Source organism: Euleptes europaea, chromosome 4 (genome assembly GCF_029931775.1).
Source record: "Euleptes europaea isolate rEulEur1 chromosome 4, rEulEur1.hap1, whole genome shotgun sequence".
Classification (NCBI taxonomy): domain Eukaryota; kingdom Metazoa; phylum Chordata; class Lepidosauria; order Squamata; family Sphaerodactylidae; genus Euleptes; species Euleptes europaea.
In genome coordinates, this window is record NC_079315.1 from 6,183,799 (window position 1) to 6,202,711 (window position 18,913).

General features: G+C 49.5%; 2 protein-coding genes across 3 annotated transcripts in view; one reads left to right on the forward strand and one right to left on the reverse strand.

Moving 5' to 3' along the window:
• The first annotated feature begins 994 nt into the window (after positions 1-994).
• M6PR (mannose-6-phosphate receptor, cation dependent) lies at positions 995-8,354 on the forward strand. 2 transcript variants are annotated; one of them, XM_056848740.1, is made up of 6 exons: positions 995-1,170; positions 2,616-2,782; positions 2,875-2,984; positions 3,925-4,055; positions 7,295-7,421; positions 8,226-8,354. In XM_056848740.1, the coding sequence occupies exons 1-6, from the start codon at positions 995-997 to the stop codon at positions 8,346-8,348; spliced, it is 834 nt and encodes a 277-aa protein (XP_056704718.1). In that variant the 3' UTR covers positions 8,349-8,354. The 2 variants fall into 2 exon arrangements, with proteins under 2 accessions (XP_056704718.1, XP_056704720.1); XM_056848742.1 differs by having other exon boundaries at positions 1,013-1,170; positions 2,875-2,988; positions 3,929-4,055.
• Positions 8,355-16,238: 7,884 nt separating this feature from the next.
• The window catches only part of PHC1 (polyhomeotic homolog 1), a 32,696-nt gene continuing 30,021 nt past the window's right edge, over positions 16,239-18,913 (reverse strand). The window contains exons 14-15 of the mRNA XM_056848123.1: positions 17,561-17,792; positions 16,239-16,400 (exon numbers count right to left, since the gene is read on the reverse strand). Of these exons, the coding sequence (XP_056704101.1) occupies positions 16,246-16,400; positions 17,561-17,792 (387 nt within the window). The 3' untranslated portion in view covers positions 16,239-16,245. The remainder of the gene's footprint in view (positions 16,401-17,560; positions 17,793-18,913) is intronic.

An 18,913-nucleotide genomic window follows, 5' to 3' on the forward strand; every position in this document is an offset into this window, starting at 1 on the left:
CTCTCTTGTTATATTGTGCAACTTAACAGCTGTGAATTACAGCCATACCTCTGAGATATTGCAGGTTCAGTTCCAAGCCAGCATGGTGTAGTGGTTAAGAGCGGTGGTTTGGAGCAGTGAAGTCTCATCTGGAGAACCGGGTTTGATTCCCCACTCCTCCACATGAGCGGTGGACGCTAATCTGGTGAACTGGATTTGTTTCCCCATTCCTACACACGAAGCCAATCACAGCTCTCTTTGAGCTGTCTCAGCCCCACCTACCTCACAGGGTGTCTGTTGTGGGGAGAGGAAGGGAAGGTGATGGTAAGCCAGTTTGATTCTCCCTTAAGTGGTAGAGAAAGTCGGCATATAAAAACCAACTCTTCTTCCCCGTCCACTCTTCAAGCAGTGAGTCCGTTCCCTTCCAGGGCCAAATAGTTCAGGGAGGTGGTTTACATTGGACTATTAATGTTCCTGTCCCCTTGGTTGTTTCTACCTTATACAAAACTGTGGGGCTGTTACTTAGGAGCGCTTTCAATATTTCTGTCTTTCGAATATCTTTATGACTGTTAGCCGCTCTGAGCTCGATTACGGCCAGGAAGAGAGCGGGTTACAAATCTAATAAAATAATAATACTGATTTATTGCAGGCCTGGACATTAACGATCTAGTGATCTCTGGGATCTGTGTTACACATTTTAGGAAGAAGAAGAGTTGGTTTTTATATGGCGACTTTCTCTAATACTTAAGGGGGACTCAAACTGGATTACCATCACCTTCCCTTCCCCTCCCCACAACAGACACCCTGGGAGGTAGGTGGGGCTGAGAGAGCTGTGACTAGCCCAAGATCACTCAGCCGGATTCATGTGTAGGAGTGGGGAAACAAATCCAGTTCGCCAGATTAGAGTCCGCCGCTCAGGTGAACCCGGTTCTCCAGATCAGAGTCCACCGATCCAAACCACCGCTCTTAACCACTACACGACATTAACCTCTTGCCTCCCTTTTCCTGAACTAGAATGTTCCTGGGCGGTAGGATGTCCCTGGCTCACTCGTGCCTCCCTGCTGTGCTGCTAGCCCTCATGACCGCTGCCGCGACGGGTGCAAATGAGTGTGATCTACTGGGGGACAAAGAAAAGGAATCCAAGAGGGAAATTGCCCTGCTGCAGAGGTTGGAGCCGATTTTCAATTACAGGTACGACGGCTGTGGCTAACCACCTGGTATGAGTGGTCTCAGATCAAGTGTTGGTTTTGAGCCGTTCATTTTAAGGGCCTGGCTGATTCGATGCAAAATAGAATCATAGAGTTGGAAGGGACCACCAGGGTCATCTAGTCCAACCCCCTGCACAATGCAGTTAATTCACAACTACCTCCCTCCCACACACCCCCAGTGACCCCCTACTGCATGCCCAGAAGATGGCCAAGATGTCCTCCCTCTCATCTTCTGCCTAAGGTCATAGAATCAGCATTGCTGACAGATGGCCATCTAGCTTCTGCCTAAAAATCTCCAAGCAACGAGAGCTTACCACCACCTCCAAGGATGCCTGTTCCACTGAGGAACCGCTCTAACTGTTAGAAAATTCTTCCTAATGTCTAGATGGAAACTTTTTTGATTTAATTGCAACCTGTTGGTTCTCGTCCAACCTTCTGGGGCAACAGAAAACAACTTGGCACCCTCCTCTCTATGACAGCCCTTCAAGTACTTCAGGGGTGGGGAACATCAGGCCCGGGGGCCGTTTAAGGAAAAGCATTTGGTCTGGCCCTTTGTGGGTCCTAGCAGATCTCTAGCTCAGAAGGATCTAAAACTGGCAATCCGCCCTCTCCCACGGACAGGAATAGCCTCTATTCAAGGCAGATGTGAGTTTGTTTTGCCCAGAAAAGGAACCTTTCTCCCCCCTGGCAGAAAAGAGTCATTAGCTATGGAGCTGCTAGGATCGCCCAAGAAATTGTGTTAACCCTTTCCCACCCCAGCCATGGAGAAATGTATTCCCTCTGTACTACAAGTGGGCTGGGGGCAGAAGCGGCGACAATGGAGGGGTTAAAGGGGGCAGGGCCAGAATGCACGGGGGAGGGGCAGTTCTTAGCCAGTGTGTCCTCATTTCATTCCTGCAGGCAGAGGTAGCAGGAGCCGGCTGTAGGACCGGCCCCAACCATGCAGAACAGGAGCAACTCCGGCGTGTGGTTGGATGGGTACGCCCGGCTGGTGCAGCAGACCATCCTGTGCCACCAGATGGGCGAGTGTGCCACCGGTTGGATGCCTGCCTGCTTGCCCATGTGTGGGGTGGGCAGTGTCATTTGGGGCAGCTGCCTGCTTGGGGCTTGGTCGGCTAATTTTTAAATTGATAATTTTGTATGGGCCGCGAATGATGTTATAAATATCCAAATGGCCCTTGGCGGAAAAAAGGTTCCCCACCCCTGAAGTACTTGAAGATGGTTATCCTATCCCCTCTCAGTCTTCTCCTCTTCAGGCTAAACATACCCAGCTCCTTCAACCTTTCCTCATAGGACTTGGTCTCCAGACCCCTTAAATAGGCTTGGTGGCAAAAACATGAAGCTTGGTCTCGTGATTTTTTTTGTGGGTGGGGTGGGGGAACCATAACCATTTGTGCAGCTCTTCTCTCTCTTCCCAATGTCTTGCAGTGGTAAAGTAACCGTTCAAAGAAATCAGGAAAAATACTTGTACATTTTCCAAGTGTGTCGTGAAATCCCCGAAGGCGGGACCAATTCCGGCCTGGTGCAGATCGATGGGGTAACAAGAAAGACCACTGTGGTGGGACGCATCAACGAGACGCACATTACGAGCGGAAGTAAGGCGTCCTCATTCCCCAACAGCCTCTCTTTGTCCTTCCGCAAGCCCACCTGCGCCTCACTGGCAACTCCTGTGTTTCTGTCCCGGCAGCCGACTGGATCATGCTGACCTATAAAGGGGGGGACAACTACGGCAACCACTGCGGGGGTGAGAAGAGGAAATCCATGGTCATGATCACCTGCAACCGGAAGATACTGACAGTGAGTATTTCTTCAGGCAATGCGTAGTTAAATTGCTTCACACAACACCTAGTTAAACTGTGGCACTCCCTGCCCCAGGACGTGGTGCTGGCTGCCAACTTGGAAGGCTTGAAGAGGGGAGTGGACATGTTCATGGAGGAGAGGGCCATCCATGGCTACTACTTAAAATAGATGTTAGTCATGATGCATCTCTATTCTCTCCAGGATCACTGCAACATGCCCATTATATTTAGGTGCTGTGGAAGACAGGCAGGACAATGCTGCTGCAGTCATTCTTGTTTGTGGGCTTCCTGGAGGCACCTGGTTGACCACTGCGGGAACAGACTGCTGGACTTGCTGGGCCATGGTCTGATCCAGCAGGGCTTTTCTTATGTTCTTGTGTTCTTATGAGTAGATACTGAGGAAGAAAGTACAAACCCAGAGACTTTTCAGACAGGTTAGCCCAGGGGTGTCGACCTCGAATGTTACGAGGGCAGGATATTGATAATAATATAACAAATGATAATAATGCACCGGTGTGCTGTAGAATAATTATAGAATCAAACTTGCTTGCAATCTCTTTCGCTTCCTTTCTCTGCAAAAAACAACAGAGGTAGGTGGGGCTGAAAGAGTTCTGAGAGAGCTCAGAGAGAACCGTGACTGGCCCAAGGTCACCCAGCACGCTTTGTGTGTAGGAGTGGGGAAACCAGCCCAGTTCACCAGATTAGCCTCCACCGCTCATGTGGAGGAGTGAGGAATCAAACATGGTTGTCCAGTTCAGAGTCCACCGCCATTGACTGCAATACCATGCTGGCTCTACAGGCCGGTGGTTGTTCTGGCCCGGGAGAAGAGGCGGGAAATGGTGGCCAGAGAAGAACTCTGGGCACGGCCGAAGACATCTACTCCGGTCTGTCACGTTAAGACTGAACGCTCCTGTAAGGCTGCTCTTCTCTCAATGCAGGGAGAACTCACCATGCTGGTGGAGGAGCGGGAGAAGGAAGAGGAATGTTTCTACCTTTTTGAGCTGGAGAGCAGCGTGGCCTGCCCTCCCTTGGACTCGCACCTCAGCGTGGGCTCCATCTTGCTGATCACGTGAGTTGACCCCCCTCCCCCCCCCTCGCAGCTTTTCGGCCTCTTCCCTTCCTGAGTTCCAGTCCCTGTTGACCGTTTGCACACAAGGCACGTTTGGGCAAGGTCGATCCAGATTATAATACAAGTGGAGTATCCCTTACCAGGACATCCCACATCTAGACTGATCCAAAAACCAGACCCACCACCATCACCACGTGGTTTGCCTGCTTATACTTATTATTTGACCATTCCTTGTCTTTTTAGAGCACTGGTTCCCAACCGGTGGTCCACGGACCACCAGGGGTCCGCGAGAACTAAACCAGGGGTCTGCGAAACAGTTATAAAGTAAACCCATAATAAAATAATATTTACGTGGGTGCGAGTTGATAGCGTGATTCCGCGCGCGGAGCGAGCATGTGAAGGAGGGAAGGAAGGGAGCAGAGGGGATCCGGGCGCTGCCGGTGCGCGTTGCGTGAGCGCCAAAAGACAGTGGCGGAGTCTGACGCCCGGTTGGCGGGTCGGCGGCGAGCAGCATGCGGGTGGCGGCGGCGCCCCGGGCGCGCATGGTGAGTTGCTTCTGGGTGTCCGGGCGCTCTGGTGAGCGACCTGCCGCCTGTTGAGCGGGGCAGGGGGCGAAGGGGGAGGGCGGCCGCCCCATCAGAGCAAAAATGCACCCCCAGGTCCTACCCCAGCTCCCGGGCTCCTTTCGGTGGGAGGCACTGTGAGTGCGTCAGCCTCCCGGGGCAGGAGCGCCGCCTCTCCCCTTCTCCTCCTCCTCCTCCTCTGTTTCAAACTGTTGCATGGTAGGGCATGCATATCTCCCCCCCCCCACCCCGTAGGGATTTGTACTTGGGAATCGTGTTTATGGCAGACAATAAGAAAAGACTCTTTATTTTTTTTAATCGAAGGGCGGCGTTGGTTGCAGCCGCTCATAAAACAAAACAAAAAAGTACATTAAAAGGTTGTGGAAACCCTTTTTTCCAGTTGTGTGGTAAAAGGTGTTAATGTTGTAAAAACCTGGTATGCGGTGAAGAGGATACAAACAAGAGGCATCAAGTGTCCAAAAAATCTTGCAGCTTAAAAAGAAATGCATTTCCATATTAATGAAAGTAGCCCGTGTAGCTCTGTACGTGTAGCTCTGAGCAACAGTATTAGCCCCAGAATTGCCCAGCTTGTAAAAAGGATACAAGCTCAAAAATCACACTGATTTTCAATTAAAAGTTATCTATTATAACAAATATATTCAAATAGTATTCTAAGTTTAATGTTTAACTAACAGTTATGATTAAAGTTTATTTTTCAAATTCTCTGAATTTTTATTTTGAACCTTGGGGTCCCTGCACTGAACAAAAAAGTCCTAGTGGTCCCTGGTCAAAAAAAGGTTGGGAACCACTGTTCTAGAGCCTTCTGTTTAGCTAGTCTTAATGCTAACCCCTCTATGGTTATTCAGGGCAGAATTTTGAATATACCATGCCCAGACAGGACCTGTCCTTGCTCTTCTGGCTCTATTGATTCATTAGCTCATGCCCTCTTGGAAAGCCACTTTTATGAGGAACTTAGATCACATTGTATCTCTCCCCTTTTAACATATAAATCTAATGACTCTGTGTCTGACATAGTGCCTTTTTTACTAAGTGACAGGGATCCCAAGGATACATTGTCAGTGGCAAGATTTGTTTCAGTCCTTATATCCCTCAAACTTTAGATATATGCTGCTCAAGATCAATGGATCAAGGGATAACGGAAAAGAAAACTGGACCCTTCGAGCCGGCATGCAGATCCATGCTGCCGGCTTTCAGTGTTTCCTCTCACCTAAAAAAAAATGAAACACAGTGTACAGCAGGGGTGTCAGATTCAATTGTTACGAGGGCCAGATTTTGGTTCAATAATAACAACTGGTATTCCATCCTTCTGTTTGATTCCAAATTTATGCACTGATGATATAAAGAGGTGAGTTTCTTTTTCTGTCTAATGCAATCAGAATCGAACTAAGGTTTGATATACTTACATGGTTTTCTGGGTTTATCTTGACTATATTTGTGACAGGGTTAATTAAAACAAAGATAAAATTTTTTGATAAACTTATCGTATATGTTGAAATGGATCCTTACTTGAATTTTAAAATGCTCTGCAATATTCCTGAAAGTCTGCAGATTTTAGAAAGTCCTTAATTTTTGAATCAAGTTTACCAGACCCTGGTGGTCCCTTCCAACTCTATGATTCTGTCTGACTTGTTGGTAAACGGAATCAGTATTAATTACTTGGTACACCATGAGATTGGCTTACTTTTGACATGAGGAGATCCGAAGAAATAAAGTGGTCGCTTTCTAAGAAAGGTCGACTCAAATTATAATACAGGTAGAGGATCCCTTCTCTGGACATCCCATGTCTGGACTGATCTGAAAACTGAACCCTTCGAGCCGGCATGCAGGCAGATCCATTCTGCTGGCTTTCAATGTTTCCTCTCGCCTAAAAAAATGAAATACAGCCATTGCTAGTGTCTTGGTTGTTGCTCTTGTTTAACAGCTGATATAGGTATTCTGGTGAGATAGTAACACCTTTGCTTTCTGATGGTGCAATGTACACAAAATTATTTAAAATACTGTTTAAAGCAGGGGTGGGGAACCTCCGGCCCGGGGGCCATATAAGGCCCGCAAAATCATTTGGTCTGGCCCTTCATGGGTTCTGGCAGATCTCTAGCTCAGAAGGATGCTGCCCTGCCTGAATATCTTGGGCCCAGCTGGGGACGGCAAAGCTCAAAAGCAAGTCGCTCTACGTGGCAGACACTCGGAGCCATTTCCGGTCGTGCCTCTTGGCTAAATGTTTGACCAAATATAGCAGGCTAATTTCTAAGTTGATAATTTTGTATGGTCCACGGATGATGTTATAAATATCCAAATGGCCCTTGGCAGAAAAAAGGTTCCCCACCCCTGTTTTAAAGTTACATTCAGGCTATGTGTATAAAGCATATATAAAACAAACGAATTTGGGTCCCGAACGATCATTAAAGTGCATTGAAAGTGCATTATTCAGCATGTGTGAAAGTGCCTCTGTGTGTATTCAGAGTTTTCTCTGCAGCCATGAAGCTTTGACTTCTCTCAACAAAGGGTCTTTGGGTCGTCCCCCCCACCCACAGCATCAGGGGCTGTTTTGTGTAGCTTTAATTGGCCATCCGATCCCCTGTCTGTACGCACCACCTTCAAACAGCTGGGCTGTTTCCCAGTCACCTGCCGCATTGCTCTGTTGACGTTTCCTTGCAGGTTCGCATCGCTGGTCGCCGTATACATCATTGGGGGTTTCCTCTACCAGCGCCTGGTGGTGGGCGCAAAAGGCATGGAGCAGTTTCCCCATTTTGCTTTCTGGCAAGACATGGGCAACCTGGTGGCCGTAAGTCGTGAAAACAGAGACATCCCCGTGGCGTGACAGCAGGGGAGGGTGGGGTTTGGTCAAGAGCTTTGGGAGCTACTCGGTCTCGAAATGGAGGCTGGGCTGGTGACACCAGTCACAAGATGGCAGCTTGTTCAAAATTTACTCATGAAAATTCAACATAGAACGGCTATCAACTGCAAAATAAGTACCAAACAAATCTCCTGTAATTGTTATACAATGTGTCATAGTAGAATAAGAAGAGTTGGTTTTTATATGCCAACTTTCTCTGCCACTTAAGGGAGACTCAGACCAGCTTATAATCACCTTCCCTCCTTTTGAGGTAGGTGGGGCTGAGAGAGCTGTGACTAGCCCAAGGTCACCCAGCTGGCTTCCAGAGCACCTAATAGAATAGGCATGCTCCTCTGGTACCGGAGGGAACAGGTGTGCATCATAAGAATGTAAGAAAGGCCATGCTGGATCAGACCAAGGCCCATCAAGTCCAGCAGTCTGTTCACACAGTGGCCAACCGGGTGCCTCCAGGAAGCACACAAACAAGGTGACTGCAGCAGCATTCTCCTGCCTGGGTTCCACAGCACCTAATATAATGGCCTTGCTCCTCTGATACTGGAGAGAATAGGTGGGCATCATGACTAATATTCATATTGACTTGTAGCCATGGATACCCCTCTCCTCCATGAACGCCTTCCAAGTTGGCAGCCATCACCACATCCTGGGGCAGAGAGTTCCACACTTTAACTATGCATTGTGTGAAGAAATACTTCTTTTGACCTGTTTTGAATTGACGTTCTCCCGTGTTTGCAGGACGGCTGTGACTTTGTGTGCCGATCAAAGCCTCGTAATGTGCCCACTGCGTACCGTGGCGTCGGGGACGACCAGCTCAGCGAGGAACCTGAAGAGCGGGACGACCACTTGCTACCCATGTGATTTGCTTTTCTCAGTCTCCTCCCCTCGGTGTTTCACATAAGCAGGTGTTAACCCAGCCACTTCTCTTGCCCCTAATCTCTGCCTCTCACCTCTTGAGCTGCTTGCTTTCACTATGGCTGCCCTGTTGTTTTTTCTCCCCTCTCCCTCCTCATCTGAATGGATCCTCCGTGGAGGCAGGGGGACCTGACACGAATGAAGAGCTGTAGAGTTAAAGGGATTCTGACCAGAACTCACAGCAGCAAAACGCTTCCCTGCTTCCTGAGGTTGAGATTCCTCTTCACCACAGGGAAAATCCTTGGAAGTCTGATTAGAGCAATGGGTTTCACCTTCATAGAGGAACAGAAGACAGCCCTGAATGCGGAAGGAAGTAACCCTGGTGGACAGGAGTTTGGGGAGAGCTGCTAAGACATGATTCTGCCCATTTTTCTATAGGTCTCGTTCTACAAAACACTGGATTTCTACTTTGAATGATTCAGCTGTAATTTTTTTTCCTGATCTGTATAGCAATGGCATAAGCAAAGCTTGTTTGTACTTTTCCGGCGTAACTTCAGGGAGCCCTCTCTCGTCAGCGTTTTCAAGCTCTCCTGGGAGGTACAGTAGCCAGACAATGTGAAGAATCTTTTTTTTCCGCTTTTTTAACCAAAGCCTAGTCTTCAGAGGTGGGTTTTTGTGGCCACTGGACAAAGGATGCTCCGCTCGCACTGTGCTTTATTTTATTAAGGAGGTCAAAGGGGAACACGTTATTTTAGAAAGGGTTAAGAGGCGAGCGTTCCTTCCTTAAAACGGTTATGGTTTGGGCACTGATTCCCCGTTGGATCAATCCATTCTCTCTGAAAGATTTATTAGTAAGACGGGTCATTCAGCTTTAATCGTAAATGTGATCGTGGCAGAGACCGAAGCGCATAGTAAGGAGATGCTGTCCGACATAAATTGGGGTCGCTTTGGTCAGCAGGAGGATGGGTAATACTTAAATGAAAGGGGGAGCCGGAGGTGCCTCCTCCCCCCAACCATTAAAGGAACTCAGCAGTCTTTTCTGGTTGCTTAAAGCCAACTCATCCTCCTAGGAAATGTTAACTGAAGGCGTAGAACTGCCAGGAGAGGTGAGTTTCTACCACTGTTTTGTTTACAATGGCTGAGAAATTTATTGTGCGCTGACAGTTGGTCTCAGCCGTTCCTGTTCCGTGCTCTTAAGCTGAGATGTCAAGTCTAAATTGTGCCTGCATTTGTTTTGGGGTGGGATGGTGCAAGCAACATCTGCTCGCGTTGTTTGGTTGGCTTCCTTTTACTTGGGGGTGGTGGCAGCGGCGTGCTGTAACCCGACTGGAGGGAAGCCAGAATGCGTCTCGGCGCCACCATAGCCAAGACGATGCGGTTCACATCGAGTCCAAGGGGGCCCAAATTGGCTGGCAGCAGCAACCCTCCTTTGGTGCGGGGATCTCGCATACTTCCTCTCCGGTCGCTGCTCTACCACCCGGGCAAGAAGGACGGACCTGGACGTTGGTGACTAAAACCGGAAGGGTGGGAGAGCCAACCCAGCGGTCGTGATGGTCAAGCTTCTTGGCTTCGGGGGAAAAACACGAGTCACTGTGCGGTGGTCACCTTTTTTTTAATGGTGGTGTTTGGGAAAACTTTGTACAAAAACTTTAAAATAAAAATGGCTTGAAAGCCCTGAGGCTGGTGTGTATGGAAGTCAATCGAAAGAACCTGGAATTGGGAGTTGTTAGCATACCTTTTCATGCTCGTCGCATTTGTTCATCTCGGTTTTTTGGAATACCACCACCATGTGGTTTGCCTGCCTATACCTATTCCTTGACAATCCCTCGTCTCTCTAGAGCAGGGGTCCTCAGACTTTTTAAACGGGGCCAGTTCACTGTTCCTCAAACACTGTTGGGGGCTGGACTATAGTTTGAAAAAAATATGAACAAATTCCTATTCACACTGCACATACTTCTCAGCAGTAATGCACAAGCTCACTCACTAGCAAACACACACAAGCCCACTCACTAGCAGGCACACACACAAGCTCTTTAATTAACAGGCATTTATACTATTAAAGGTGAAGGTTTCCCCTACACCATGCTCACCTCTGCAGCATAACAAAGATATAGTTAGTATTTTGCTCTGGCTAGGTTTTATAGCGCCAGGATTGCACTGTTACAGGAACCGCTGGAACTGAAAGGGCACACAAAATCTCTCACGGTCGTCATCTGACTACAAAACCCCACTGATGTCACCCAGCAAAGAGAAACCAGCTATTCTTTTCCTACAGAAGAAAAGTGGGCAACTGGCCACCCTGTGCCACATATCCTTACCTCTCGTCGGGCACACTACCAATGCCCAGGGAAGGGGCCAGCTGCCTGCTTAGGCTCAGTCCCCCCACTTAGGCTTTCTGCAAAAGATGCTGTGCAGTTTTCAGCGAGGAGGACGGGGGGTGGGGAAGAGAGGTAAAATTAGGACCGATTTAAAAAAGGAGAGGGAAAATAAGGATAAAAAAAGAGGTAAATTTAGGAGGGGAAGTGGGAAAGGTCAGTTTAAAGGAGAGGGCTGCAGGGCGGGTCACTAGTCTTGCAGGAGGTCGGCTTCCTGGGCATGCTGCTATATGGGGCTTATTTATTTTTTTAAAAATTCTATCTCAGTGCGATCGTAGAGCTGCTCTCTAGATGCACATTTTCCCCAGCCAAATCCTCAAAAGTCAAAAACAAGCCCCTATGCAGAGTTTTTGAGAATTCAGATGGGGGGGAATGTTTATGCGTGGAAGGTTTTGCCTTGGATTTGCTGCTCTCTAGATGCACATTTCCCCTATCTGAATTCTCAAAACTCTGCATGGGGGCTTATTTTTGGCCATTTACGCACGGGAGGTTTTGCCTTGGATTTACCCCTCTCTAGAGGCACATTTTCCCCATCTGAATGCTCAAAGCTCAACAATAACCCCCCCCCCCCCCATGCAGAGTTTTGAGAATGCAAGATGGGGAAAATGTGCCTCTAGAGAGCGGCAAATCCAAGGCAAAACCTCCCGTGCATAATTGGCCGAATTCGACTTAGACAGGAGCAACTCCGGACAGGAGGCGGCGGGCTAAGCTCTACCGGGAGTCAATGCGGTTTACTCCTGAGTAGGCGCACTCGGGACTAGGCGGAGGGAGGAGGCTTGACGGAGGGGAAGGGGTGGGGAGGCGTGGCGCTGGTTTTGGGCCCGGCCTGAGGGGCCGGGTTCAGGACCCTGAGGGGCTGGATCCGGCCCGCGGGCTGTAGTTTGAGGACCCCTGCTCTAGAGCCTTCTTTCTAGCTGGATTAAATGCTAACCCTTCTATGGTTATGCAAGGTAGATTTTTGAACCTACCATACTTGAAAAGGACTTGTTCATGCTCTTCCGGCTCCATCAACTCACTAGCTCGTGCTCTTGGAATGTCGTTTCTAGGAGGATCTTAGATTACGATCTATATCTCCCTTTTAATAGACAAATCTAATGCCTCTGTGTCTGATATAATGCCTTTCCTATTAAGTGATAGGGATCCGAAGGCTACTCTGGCAGTAGCAAAAAAGTTTCAGTCCTTATACGCCCCAAATAATTGATTGAGAAGAGCTGGCTTTTATATGTCGACTTCCTCTGCCACTGAAGGGCGACTCAAACCAGCTTACTATCACCTTCCCTTCCCCTACCCACAACAGACACCCTGGGAGGTGGGTGGGGCTGAGAGAGCTGTGACTTCCCCATGATCACCCAGCTGACTTCACATGTCGGAGTGGGGAAGCAAATCCAGTTCACCAGATTAGCCTCCGCCTCTCACGTGGAGGAGTGGGGGAATCGAACCCGGTTCTCCAGGTCAGACTCCACCACTCTTAACCACTACACCACGCTGGCTGCTCAACTATGCTGCTCAAGATCAATGGATCAAACAGCTTCTAAGGGAGAAAGGAATTGGGAGTTACTGATTAATACAATCCCGGGAGAACAAAGCCCGAGCCTGTTTCGCCATTGAGGCTAATAGTACCGTTTCTTTATTTCTGGCCTGCGGAACAGAAGGGGGAGAACACAGAGATGCGAATTGTCCTTACTGTGTAGGTGTAGAACATCCTTTGGGAGCAGCAGCGTTGTTCGTGTTAGACAGCAGGAAGCGAGGAGATCCATTAGAAGGCCTTTGTGTTCGAGAAGGTCTTCGGCTGTCTGGCAGGACGTGTTTCTGTCCTCCCTAGAGCTTCCCTGTTGCCGACGCCACAATACCAGTTCACGTGTGGCATTTAACCTCTCACGTATGAGCCAATCCCCCCAATGCAGCGCACACCACTGGAATCATAGAGTTGGAAGGGACAGCCAGGGTCATCTAGTCCAACTCTCTGCACAATGCAGGAAATTCACAACTACCTCCCCTCCAAACCTCCAGTGACCCCTACTCCATGCCCAGATGGCCAAGGTGCCCTCCCTCTCATCATCTGCCTAAGGCCATAGAATCAGCATTGCTGACAGATGGCCATCTAGACTCTGCTTTAAAACCTCCAGGGAAGGAGAGCCCACCACCTCCCGAGGAAGCCTGTTCCACCTAGGAACCGCTCTGACTGTTAGAAAGTTCTTCCTAATGTCTAGAAAGAAACTCCTTTTGATTTATTTCAACCCATTGGGTTGAATCTCGTCCCAGTGATCTAGTGTCAGGATTAAAAGCACTAATTTCTGCCTTTGGTTTCTGAGGGGAATAGGTTAAGGCACACCTGCAGGGGGGTGTTAAGTAACACTGCTGTCACCTAAATGATTATCCCACCTACTCGTAGAAATGGGCTACAGTTTAATATTCTGTTTTGCAAGCACAAAGTCCAAGAGAATTTGCAAGGGCTGTCCTGTAAAAACAGAAGACCCCGTTCATTTTCTGGAGGATTGCCTTTGGCCCAATATTTAAAAAAATACTAGAAACAACATATTCAACTACTGATTGTTGCTTTGCAAAAAGGATTATGGCATTTGCTCCTGTAATGAGAAGAGTTGGTTTTTATATGCCGACTTTCTCTACCACTTAAGGGAGACTACAACCGGCTTACAATCACCTTCCCTTCCCCTCCCCACAACAGACACCCTGTGAGGTAGGTGGGGTTGAGAGAGCTGTGACTAGAAGGTCAGCCAGCTGGCTTCGTGTGGAGTAGTGGGGAAACCAACTCGATTTACCAGATTACCCTCCGCAGCTCATGTGGAGGAGGGGGGAATCAAACCCGGTTCTCCAGATCAGACTCCACCACTCCAAACCACTGCTATTAACCACTACACCACGCTGGCTCTCTAATTACTTCCGTCGCTGTAAAAAATAAATATTTGTCTTTGCCATAAAAGTAGGTGAAATTCTATAGAGCTGGTAAGACAAGGAAAATTTTTGCAGTGGATAAAGTCACCTTTGTGTTAAACCAATTGCGAGAACTAATGGATGGTCATTTGAAGTTACAGTATTAGCAGATGTTAGTCTGATAACACTACCGTTTACTTCCTAATGACAGCGATGCTAATCCACCTCTTTATTCTAGAGAGCTGGCACGTGTTATATCACGTCTTAAGTACTTAACAGAATTAACCCATGCTCTGACCCAGACGGATCAGACTAGCCTCCTCAGATCTCAGCAGCTAAGCAGGGTCAGCGCTGGTTAGTACATGGATGGGAGCCCACCAAAGGAGTCCAGGGTTGCTATGCAAAGGCAGGTAACGGCAAACCACTTCTGTTAGTATCTTGCCCTGAAAAAACCCTACGGGGTTGCCGTAAATCGGCTGCGACTTGACAGCACTTTCCACCACCAGAATGCCCCATACCTTCAGCCGGGAAACTTGGCAAGTGTCTGTAACCTCTGCCAGTTCCCTGCCGTGCCGTTCTTTATTCTCTCTCACATAGATTTAAAAGGTGAAAGTAGTCCCCTGTGCAAGCACCGGGTCATTACTGACCCATGGGGTGACGTCACATCCCAACGTTTACTAGGCAGACTGGGCTACCTGAAACTGGCTTCCGTCGGGATTGAACGCAGGCTGTGAACACAGCTGTTGACGGCAGTACGGCAGCTTAGGAGCCCCGTGGTGCACAGTGGTAAGCTGCAGTGCCGCAGTCCAAACTCTGCTCATGACCAGAGTTCGATCCCAACGGAAGTCGGTTTCAGGTAGCCAGCTCAAGGTCGACTCAGCCTTCCATCCTTCCAAGGTCGGTAAAATGAGCACCCAGCTTGCTGGGGGTAAAGGGAAGATGGCTGGGGAAGGCAATGGCAAACCACCCCGGAAACATAGTCTGCCTAGTAAATGTCAGGATGTGACATCACCCCATAGGTCAGGAATGACCCGGTACTTGCGCAGGGGACTGCCTTTACCTTTTACTGCAGCTTACCACTCTGCGCCACAGGGCTCAATGCACATAGATTACGGCGACAATCATGGGCACACCTGTCCACGTTATTTGATTCAAAACAAAAAGTGAAAGGTGCCATCTTTGGCAGAGCTGTACAGGCTGCCGGGGCCCTGCGAAGCTGTAACTGTCCTGGCCGAGCCGCGCATCCATTTCAGAGCGCTTTCTGAAGTAAGCGAAAGTCAAGGGTGCTGTAAACCCTCCCTTGGGAGAGGGGCCGTGGCTCAGTGGTAGAGCATCTTCTTGGCATGCAGAAGGTCCCAGGTTCAGTCTTTGGTTAAAGAGATTAGGCAAGTAGGTGATGTGAAAGACCTCTGCCTGAGACCCTGGAGAGCCATGGAGAGGGGCTGTGGCTCAGTGGTAGAGTCTCTGCTTGGCATTCAGAAGGTCCCAGGTTCAATCCCCGGCATCTCTAGTTAAAGGGACTAGGCAAGTAGGTGATGTGAGAGACCCCTGCCTGAGACCCTGGAAAGCCACTGCCAGTCTGAGTAGACAATACTGACTTGGATGGACCGAGGGTCTGACTCAGTATAAGGCAGCTTCATGTGTTCATATATGTAAGCTTATTTCGAGTGACAGCTGAGAGACCTGCACTAGCTTTAGGTAACGTTTCGACAGAATGAGGACTAGCGGCTTATTTATTTTTTGAAGCATTCTTTTTTACTGAGGGAATATTTCTGTGAAACAAAAATAAAAACAGGCCTCTGATCAGAGGATACAAACCTGCTTGTGGAAGCTTTGTCTCCTTATGCTCTCTTGGGGGGGGGGGGATTACAAGATACAAAACTGAAAAAGGAAAATGTAAAATGCTAGACAAAAAAACACCCGGCGCCTCAGCACGCTTGTGTTTTCCTTTGGATCTTAAAGGGCAGATCCTAACCCCAGAAGATAGGTGTGGTACTAAAGACCTTTTTATTTTTAAAAAGGCGTCCACACATACATACCCCTTGATGCCACGAAGCTGGACGTGCTCAGGTTGTCTGAGGAAGGCTCCTACCAGGCACTAGCAAAACCCCAATCTTTAATCTGCAACATTCCCTCCTCCCCACAACTAGAGTCTTAGATGGGAGGCCTATGGGTGGTCTCCATTCAACACCATGAACGGGAGATTTGCAGCCGAGGGGGGAAAAAGGTGGCGATCCAACGTTTTTGGAGTTCTCCCCGCGCTGCCAGCTTCCCTCCTTCGATAAGACAAAAGCGTGACCGACATCCCAGCATTTACCGCTCCCTCCCTGGGACTCTTAACAGTACCAAGGAGAAAGGAGGACTTGACGCAGCCCTGCTCTGAGAAGAGGGGAGGCCGTCCCTCCTGGACGCTTCCCCTCAGGAGCCCCCCCAGAGACGACTGCAGGAAAATGCTCTCTTCACGGCCACGTTTTACCCCTCAGGAGCAGTTCGGAGGCCAGAGAATCTCCAAGCAGCACAAGGTCTTCAAGGAAGATGTCCTTCCCCTTTTCAGCACTGACACAGGCTTACGAGAGAGGTCCGTTGTCCTCCGTTCCGTGTCAAGAGCTCGGAGAGGGGGCCACGCGTGCATGCCATTAGGTCTCTTTGAGGACGTTGATCTTGGCACAGATCTTGAGGGCCGGGCCCAGCTTGATGTTCATGGCGCTCATGAGGTGCTCCTCCTTCAGCAGGAGCAAAGCCTGGCCGTCAATCTCCTGGGAACGGAACTCCTCTGCGATCTCCTGGCAGCCTGCAGGGTTCATAGAATCACAGAGTTGGAAGGGACCACCAGGGTCATCTAGTCCAACCCCCTGCACAATGCAGGAAACTCACAACTACCTCCCCCCCACACACACACACCCAGTGGCCCCTACTCCATGCCCAGAAGATAGCCAAGATACCTTCCCCTCTCATGATCTGCCTAAGGTCATAGAATCAGCGTTGCTGACAGATGGCTATCTAGCCTCTGCTTAAAAACCTCCAGGGAAGGAGAGCCCACCACCTCCAGAGGAAGCCTGTACCACTGAGGAACCGCTCTGTTAGAAAATGGGGAAACGGAACGCGTTGGGAAAGGCCATCGAGCCGACACTGTCATCCCGTTCGAGGAAAGGATGCCACGAGTCGGACGCACTTAGCCAGTACGGTGTAGTTGTGAATCGGTGTGCTGCCTCAGCCCTCCGCTCCTGTAGCGATTAACGCAGAGGTGGTCCTATCCAAGCCCACTCCAGCCTTACCACCCTCTACCTTACTCAATCCCACAGGAGCACCCCCCCTTACAGACATAAATTCTCTCCATCCAAAGAATGCATCTTTACTCTTCCCTCTGCTAAAGTTAAGACGACAACAAAGAGTTGGTTTTTATACCCTGATTTTCTCTACCTTTCAAGGAGACTCAGACCGGCTTACAATTGCCTTCCCTTCCTCTCCCCACAACAGGCATCTTGTGAGGTAGGTGGGGCTGAGAGAGTTCGGAGAGAACCGTGACTAACCCAAGGTCGCCCAGCAGGCTTCATGCAGGAGTGGAGAAACCAACCCTTCACCAGATTAGAGTCCGCTGGTCATGTGGAGGAGAGGGGAAACCAACCCAGTTCTCCCGATTAGAGTCCACAGCTCTTAACACCACACCACATTGGCTCTGAAGAAGAGTTGGTTTTTATACCCCGCTTTTCTCTATCTTTAAGGAGTCTCAAAGCAGCTTGCAATTGCCTTCCCTTTCCCTCCCAACAGACCCCTTGTGAGGTAGGTGGGGCTGAGAGTTCTGAGAGAACAGTGGCTAGCCCAAGGTCACCCAGCAGGCTGCATGTGGAGGAGTGGGGAATCAAGCCCGGTTCTCCAGTTCAGAGTCCACCGCTCCTAACCACTACACCATGCTGGTGGTGTGGTGGTTAGAGGGAGTGGCCACAGCCTTACCTTGTAAGGAGGCAATGAACTCGTACACTTCCTCTACGCTCCAGCGGCTGGGGTTGCTGGAGAGGAAGACCGGGTTGATGCCGTGGAGGTCGGTGGTTGGCGGAATCATGTTTGAACCGGTCAGGTCTCGTTCTCCATGAACGGCTCTGACGGAGAGGGGCCCCGGAGATGTGGGGGACAGCGCTTCGTCGTAGCTGGAGTTGTCAGACCCTCGGCTGGAGTCTTCTTGGCCCTGCAAAATCCAGAAAGGAAGCGAGAGGAGAAAACGCTCAGGACAAAAAAAGGGACACCAAACAGGACACCAGCTAAACCACCACCCTGACTCACACTTGGAATGATGGAAAGTAAAATAGAGTTGGAATGGACCACCAGGGTCATCTAGTCCAACCCCCTGAACAGTGCAGGAAATTCACAACTACCTCCCCCCCACACCTCCATGCCCAGAAGATGGCCAAGGTGCCCTCCCCTCTTGTGATCCGCCTAAGGTCATAGAATCAGCATTGCTGACAGATGGCCATCTAGCCTCTGCTTCAAAACCTCCAGGGAAGGAGAGCCCACCACCTCCCCAGGAAGCCTGTTAAGCTGAGGAACCACTCAGTTAGAAAGTTCTATCTAATGTCTAGACAGAAACTCTTGATTTAATTTCACGTAGTAACCACTATGTACGCTGGAAGTCAGAAGTAACTGCTTAGACAATCCCACCCCCATCAGGAATTGTTGTTTTGGGCCACTGGAAGCCTCTGGTCAAAAGGGAGCCCCTCCCACCCCCCACCCCCCACAGAGGAATTCATTACAGCAGTCTACCCTCCTGAATGAGTTTTTAGGGATACATCTCACATGCCCCCTGTGCACCAACTGCGGTCATCAGGGAGCCATCTGGTGGGTGGCCTGCCAGCATCGTCCAGAGCCCAAGCCTTTCCCATCATGGCTCTGTGGAATGGGCTCCCTGAAGGGGGGCTTCCCTTCCTTGAAAGTAGTATTTTTATTTCCAATCTCTTTACAGAGCACTAGGAGATGTTTGGGAACTGCTGGCCTAGAGCATGTCTGACAAGTGCTTGTCTGGCCTCTGCTTAAAGACTGCCAGTGAGGGGGGAGCTCACCACCTCCCTAGGCAGCTGATTCCACTGTTTTACTCTAAGAGCCCCGTGGCACAGAGTGGTAAGCTGCAGTACTGTAGTCTAAAGCTCTGCTCACGACCTGAGTTCGATCCCAACAGGAGTCAGTTTCAGGTAGCCGGCTCAAGGTTGACTCAACCTTCCATCCTTCAGAGGTCGGTAAAATGAGTACCCAGCTTGCTGGGGGTAAAGGGAAGATGACTGGGGAAGGCACTGGCAAACCACCCCACAAACAAAG

What these genes read in the sequence shown, in the direction of transcription:
- M6PR (XM_056848740.1), top strand. Translation starts at nt 995, where the DNA reads ATGTTCCTGGGCGGTAGGATGTCCCTGGCTCACTCGTGCCTCCCTGCT. An exon ending in GCAACCGGAAGATACTGACA is followed by an intron (nt 2,985 to 3,924) that starts GTGAGTATTTCT and finishes CTCTCAATGCAG; the next exon opens with GGAGAACTCACCATGCTGGT. An exon ending in GGCTCCATCTTGCTGATCAC is followed by an intron (nt 4,056 to 7,294) that starts GTGAGTTGACCC and finishes GTTTCCTTGCAG; the next exon opens with GTTCGCATCGCTGGTCGCCG.